The 7416-nt window shown below is 44.1% G+C and overlaps 1 protein-coding gene across 1 annotated transcript; it reads left to right on the forward strand.

The window, feature by feature from the left end:
- The first annotated feature begins 1441 nt into the window (after positions 1-1441).
- LOC138908928 (uncharacterized) lies at positions 1442-5489 on the forward strand. Its single transcript, XM_070199703.1, has 6 exons — positions 1442-1649; positions 2084-2668; positions 3137-3276; positions 4433-4822; positions 5007-5234; positions 5475-5489. Exons 1-6 carry the CDS (start codon positions 1442-1444, stop codon positions 5487-5489), a joined length of 1566 nt encoding a protein of 521 aa, XP_070055804.1.
- The last annotated feature ends 1927 nt before the right edge of the window (positions 5490-7416 follow it).

Genomic DNA, 7416 nt, shown 5'->3' on the forward strand with positions numbered 1-7416 from the left:
TTTGGGGAGTCCTAGTGGATATTCATGGTTTTTGATTATTCAATTCTCTACTTTACTCTCATGTTTAGTTTATGTTTTACATTACTACGATCATCTATTTTTTATTTCGTTATTAAATAAAACCAATGACTTTAAAAAAATATTAAAATGAACAATTAAATGGATAGTTCACCATTGGCTTGCCTAGCGGCGACGTTGGGCGCCATCACGGCCTATAGTGGGAACTGGGCCGTGACAGCTTGGTATTAGAGCACTAGGTTCACATAAGTCTCACAAGTCATGAGCGGGCCTAATAGAGTCTTATGGATCAGTGTGGATACGTCTGTACTTATCTTCGAGAGGCTATAGGGTGTTAGGAAACTTCTCTTTCTTCATCTCATATGGTGAAGTTGATGTTGTGCTAAGTATCTTTCTCTTATTTTCTCACAGATGGTGAGAATGCACGCGGCATATGTACCCGGCGGTGGAGAAGCTGCGCTCCCCCTGCTGCTACAGGCCGAGTTAGAGGCAATGGGAGGGCTCCAGCTCCTGCTAGAGGACGAGGGCATCCTAGAGTTGCTCCCATTGTACCACCAGTGGATCCAATAGACAATCCTCTTATTAAGGAGAAGGGTGAGGTGCTTACAGCTGAGCCAGCCCCGACAGATTTCATGTCCGCACTGGGATTTCAGGAGGTCATGGGCCGTATACTACGGTTCATGGACTCTATGACGTAGGCTGGTTTATTTCTAGCAGATCCAGCCATATCTTAGGAGGGAGAGGGAGCACAGACCCCTATCGCTTAGGCTCCAGGCACGCTGCTGCCATATATTAGACTGAGGTGCACTACCTTTGAGCAGGGCTCAACTAGCTGCAACAGCTATACCAAAGCCCAAACCAAATGCGACCGTCGAGCCGCATAAGCTATTGGATAGATGGACCAAACTGCATCCTCCTACCTTTGGTGGTGAGTTACATGAGGACCCCCATGGATTTTATTGACCGTTGCAGAGATATGCTGCACAACATGAGAGTATTGGAGTCCAACAGGGTGGACTTCACCATATTTCAGCTGGAGAGCAGGGCCCGTAGATGGTGGCAATCCTATCTTCTTAGCAGACTAGCGGGTTTGCCTCCCTTGACTTGGGACCAGTTAACACGTCTCTTCTTGGAGAGATATATTCCACCCTCTCAGAGGGAAGAGATACATGGTCAGTTCGAGCAGCTCCAACAGGGTCAGATGTCTGTGATCGATTATTAGGCGAGGTTTTCTGAGTTGTCTCGCCATGCACTTATGATAATCCCCACCGATGCTGAGAGAGTGCGGAGGTTTATTGTGGGCTTGCATTATGGTATTCAGGGTACTATGGCCCAAGAGGTTGAGATGAGGACTCTTTACGAGCAGGTTATAGAGATAGCTCGGTTGATTGAGGGTATCCACAACCACGACTGATTGTATACGATGGGGGAGAAGAGGCCTCAACATTATGGAGGATTCAGCGGCACCCCATTTAGGGGCAGAGGTCAGATCGTGAGGGGTCAGTCCAGCAGACCCACTTATTCAGCACCACCACCTTCTCGGGGGGCACTAGCGCAGCCCTATTTCAGTGCCATTCCAGAGAGCTCCTACGGTCCACCGACTATTCAGGATTCTTTAAGCGGGTATTCAGGTCCCTAGGGTCAGACATAGGGTCAGTCATCTTCCGCACCGAGAGGTTGCTATAAGTGCGGGGAACTTGGTCAAATGAGGAGATTTTGCCCCAGCCTTCGGGCCAAGGCAGTACAATAGGGCCATCAACCCATGATCACCGCACCAACTGCCGCACTGGCCGTTCGGCCTGCCAAAAGCAGAGGGCGGGTGGGTAGGGGTCTCCTTGGAGGCGGAGGCCAGTTAGGTGGCGCTCCAACTAGGTTTCATGCTTTTCCAGCTAGACCAGATGCAATAGCCTCAGATGTCGTGATCATATGTATTATTTTTGTCTGCGGTAGGGATGCTTTGGTCTATTTGATACAGGGTCTACATATTCATATGTTTCATCTCTATTTTCTCATTATCTGGATATCTCGTGAGTCCTTGGGTGCTCTTGTATATATGTACGCGCAGTGGGTGGTTCTGTTGTTGTGGATCGGGTTTATTGGTCTTGTATTGTGACTTTCTGTGGTTATGAGAGCAAAGAGGATCTTCTGTTGCTTGATATTACCAACTTTGAGGTCATCTTGGTCATGGACTGGTTGTCTCCGTATCATGCACTTCTTGATTGCCATGCTAAAGTTGTTGCCTTGGCGATTCCAGATTTGCCTAAATTGGAGTGGAGAGGTTCATCTATCAATGCATCTAGTCGGGTTATCTCTTTCTTGAAGGCTCGACACATGGTTGATAAAGGTTGTTTGTCTTATTTGGCTTATGTTCGAGATACTGCTACAGAGACTCCCACGATTGATTCAGTGCCCGTTGTGCTGGAGTTCTCCGATGTGTTTCCTTCTGATTTACCAAGCATACCACCAGATTGTAATAGCAATTTCAGTATTGATTTGGCGTCAGGTACCCAACCTATCTCTATTGCACCATACCAGATGGATATTAAAGAGTTGAAGGAACAACTTGAGGAGTTGCTCGTGAAGGGGTTCATCATGCCAAGTATGCCGCCTTGGGGTGCACCGGTATTATTTGTGAAAAAGAAGGATGGGAGTATGCGGATGTTCATTAATTACCGCTAGTTGAATAAAGTTACCATTATGAACAAGTACATGTTACTGCATATTGATGATTTGTTTGACCAGTTGTAGAGTGCCAGAATGTTCTCTAAGATTGACTTGAGATCTAGGTATCATCAGCTGAAGATTCGTGCTTCCGATGTTCCATAGATGACTTTCCGAACTAGATATGGTCACTATGAGTTTCTAGTGATGTCTTTCAGCTTGACCAACGCCCCAGCAACATTTATGGATTTGATGAATTGGGTGTTAAGTCCATATCTTGACTTATTTGTAATTGTCTTCATTGATGACATATTTATCTACTCGCGTAGTATGGAGGAGCACGAGCATCATTTGAGAGTTGTGCTTCAGACCTTATGGGAACAAAAGCTATATACTAAGTCCTCCAAGTGCAAGTTCTAATTAGAGTTTTTGGCATTCTTGGGACATGTTATATCAGGGGAGGGTATTAAGGTAAATCCTAGGAAGATCGAGGCAGTCCAGAGTTGGCCTCGTCCTACCACAGTGACCGAGATCTGGAGTTCATTGGGGTTAGCAGGTTATTATCGTCGGTTTGTGGAAGGATTCTCATCTATTGCAGTACCTTTGACTAGATTGACCCAAAATATTGCTCCATTCTAATGGTCCGATGATTGCGAGGCGAGATTTTAGAAGCTCAAGACCGCATTGACTACAACACCGGTGTTAGTGTTGCCTTCCGCTTCAGGGATGTATACCTTGTATTGTGAAGCTTCACGCACTGGCCTGGGTTATGTATTGATGCAAGAGGGGCGAGTTATTGCATATGCTTCACGTCAGTTAAAGCCCTACGAGAAGAATTACTCCATACATGATTTGGAGTTGGTTGCGATAGTTCATACTCTCAAGATCTAGATGCATTAACTTTATAGGGTGTCCTGTGAGGTTTACACCGATCATCGTAGCTTACAGCATTTTTTTAAGCAGAGGGATATCAATTTTAGGCAGCGCAGGTGGCTTGAGTTACTGAAGGATTATGATATTACCATCCTTTACCATCCGAGCAAAGGGAATGTTGTTGTGGATGCCTTGAGAAGAAAGGCCTAGAGTATGGGTAGTTTGGCATTTATTTCAGTAAAGGACAGGCCATTGGATTTGGACATTTAGTCCTTAGCTCACAGACTTGTGAGGTTGGATATTTCAGAGCCTAGTCGAGTTCTTGCATGTGTTGTGGCTCGGTCTTCATTATTTGAGTGGATCAAGGCTCGTCAGTATGATGATCTGCACTTGCTGGTTCTTAGAGAGATGGTACTATGGGGTGGTGCCAAGTAGGTTACTATCGGTGAGGATGGTGTTCTACGACTCTAGGGGTCCCCTATGTGTCCCTAATATTGATGGCTTGAGGGAGAAGATTCTAGAAGAGGCACACAGTTCTCAGTATTCTATTCAGCCATGTGCTACGAAGATGTATCGCAACCTGAGGAAGCATTATTGGTGGAGGTGGATGAAGAAGAACATAGTGGAGTATGTAGCGATGTGTCTAAATTGACAACAGGTTAAGTATGAGCACCGGAGGCCACGTGGCCTGCTCCGACAGATGGTTGTATCGGAGTGAAAATGGGAGCGGATCACTATAGACTTTGTAGTTGGGTTGCCATAGATGTTGAGGAAGTTTGATGCCATTTGGGTCATTGTCGACAAGATGACCAAGTCGACACACTTTTTTCCGGTTGTGACTACGTACTCTTTAGAGAGATTGGCCCAGATTTACATTCAGGAGATTGTCCGGTTTCATGGTGTGTCTGTTTCCATCATTTCAAATAGAGGCCCTCAGTTCACTTCTCATTTCTGGAGAGCAGTACAGAGAGAGTTGGGAACCCGAGTAGAGCTCAGCACTGCCTTTCATCTGCAGACCAACGGGCAGTTGGAGCAGACAGTTCAGATTTTGGAGGATATGCTCAGAGCGTGTGTAATTGACTTCGAAGGGCAGTGGGATCTATTCTTGCCTTTGGCTGAGTTTGCTTATAACAATAGTTATCAGTCCAACATCGAGATGGCTCCATTTAAGGCTTTATATGGTTGGCGATGTAGTTCTCCCATCGGATGGTTTGAGCCCGACGAGGCTAGGTTATATGACACTGATTTAGTGAATGATGGCTTGGTGAAGGTAAAGATGATTCAGGAGTGGCTTCGCACAACACAATCTAGACAAAAGATTTACGCGGATCAGAAGGAACGTGATTTATCATTATGGTGCGCCAGAAGGTTCTCTTGAAAGTCTCGCCAATGAAGGGTATCAAGAGGTTCGGGAAGAAAGGGAAGATTAGTCCGAGATTTATTGCCCATTTCAGGTGTTGAGGCGAGTTGGGGAGGTTGCTTATGAGATTCTTTTGCCTCCCAGTCTATTAGGAGTTCATCCGGTCATCCATGTAACTATGCCCTGGAAGTACCATGCCGAGAAGTCGCATCTGTTAGATTACAACACGGTTCAACTAGATGAGAGCTTGGGTTGTGAGGAGAAGCCAGTTTCTATTGTTGACAGGCATGTTCGCCAGTTGAGGTCCAAGAAGATTTATGTGGTAAAGGTCCAGTGGAGGGGTAAACCAGTCGAGGAAGCGATTTGGGAGACCGAGGAGGACATTAGGAGCAGATATCCACACTTATTCAGCACTCCAAGTATGATTCTAGACCCGTTCGAGGACGAACGTTTATTTAAGAGGCAGAGAATGTAACGACCCGATCAATAATTTTGCTTTCTAGATCCCCGTTCAACTAATTAAGACTCCCTGTATGTTCCTTTATTGTTTTATGACTTGCAGGGATGGTTTGTTTGAGTTTGGAAGGGTTCGGATTGATATCAAAACACTTAGTTCCTTAATAGTGGTGATGGCCAAGTTTGAATTGAGTCAACAGTTTGAGTAAACGACCTCGGAAACAGGATTTGATGATTTCAATATGTTCGTATGATGAATTTGGACTTGGGTATGTGTTTAGATCGGGTTTCGGGGTGATCCAGGAGCGTTTCGACGCTTAATGTCGAACGTTGGTTCATTGATGGTTTTCTAGTTCTTAAATTTGGTTTGGAGTAGACTTTGGTGTTATCGAGGTCCGTTTGGGATTACAAGCCTAGAAATAGTTCCGTATGGTGATTTATGACTTGTATGCAAAATTTCGTGTCATTTCGAGTAGTCTAAGTATGATTCGGCGCGTTCGGGGCTAGTTGAGAAGTTTGAAATTCATAAGTTGATTCACCTTGGTTTTGGGGTGCGATTCTTAGTTTTGATGTTGTTTTACGCATTCTGAGGGTTCGAGCGTTCGGTGTGTTTTGGACTGCCCGGAGCTAAGTCCAAAACTGCTGCATTTCTGATTCTAGTTTCCTTTTTCGCGAACACGGAGGTCCTCTCGCATTTGTGATGAAGGATTTAGGGACTGGGTGATTTTTCTCTTCACGATTGCGAAGAAAGGTATGTGTTAACGGGGGTTTGGAACCAGTGGCCTTCGCGTTCGCGATTGCCTAATCGCATTCATATAGAAGGCCTAGGCAACTCAGTTACCCTTCCCGTTCGCGAGTCAAGGCCCGCATTCACGATGAGAGGGCGGCTCTGTGCATAGAAGACTTTCCTGGGCCTGGGTGGTCTGCCTTCACGATCTCGAGGCTTCTTCCGCGATCGCGAAGAGGGATCGCTGGGCAGTGGACTTTAATACAAACAAGTCTTTGACCTACTTTGTTCATTTCTCTCATTTCTTGTCCGATTCTAGAGCTTCTTGGAGAGGGGTTTTCACCTAGCTATTGAACATATGTGATTTCTATACAATGTAAGTTAAATACAGAGATTATGGGAAGATTTTAACATGTAAAATGTAGAAATTTTAGGGGTTTGTTGAAAAACCTAGGTTTTGATAAAAATAGGATTGGACCACGAAAATAGTTATAGAATTGAGTAGAAATTATATATTTATATTCTTGAAATTATGGGTAATAATTGTTTACAAATATTTCCGGAATCCGAGATGGTATGCTCGTGGGTAAATTTTAGGAACATTCAAAATTAGGTTGGGTAATTACTCTAATAGTTAAATTATGAACTTTTGAGCAAATATTGATTAGTTTGTACAACTTTTGGCTAGTTTTGGATTGCTCGGCACTGACTTGAGGCTTTTACTGTGATTTGTGGACCGGCAAATGGGCTTGGAAACGAGGTAAGTCTCCGGCCTAACCTTGTAAGAGGGAATTAACCCCATTGGTGCTTAAATTGTTATTTGCTACTAATTGTGGGTGCTACGTACGCACGAAGTGACTAGAGTCCATACGTAGCTAAAATTCATGTTATGTCCGGGTAAGCATAGGACTTTATCATGCAATACTTGCACTATTTGAACTCAACTTGTTAGTTTAATTACTTGTATTAATAAGTAAAATTTGATTAAAGATTATGTTAGATCGAGCTTAATTACTTAGAGATTTGGCGGAATGATTAATCATTGATGGAAAGATTCGTAGCTCCTTTATGGGCTTATCTTGGGTTGTAAACACGAAATTTGTAGTCTTAAGAGTATCTCTATTCCTGTGAATCGGACCGAACGCCTCGGCAATATATATATATATATATATATATATATATATATATATATATATATATATATATAATGTGATGCATCCATGGATCGGGCCGTACAACCTCGGTAGTTTATGTACATGATTGTTATGGATCAGGCCGTACGACCTCGACATAACTCCTGCGTGTTGTCGCTAGGGGTCCG

Source organism: Nicotiana tomentosiformis, chromosome 1 (assembly GCF_000390325.3).
Source record: "Nicotiana tomentosiformis chromosome 1, ASM39032v3, whole genome shotgun sequence".
Taxonomy (NCBI): Eukaryota; Viridiplantae; Streptophyta; class Magnoliopsida; order Solanales; family Solanaceae; genus Nicotiana; species Nicotiana tomentosiformis.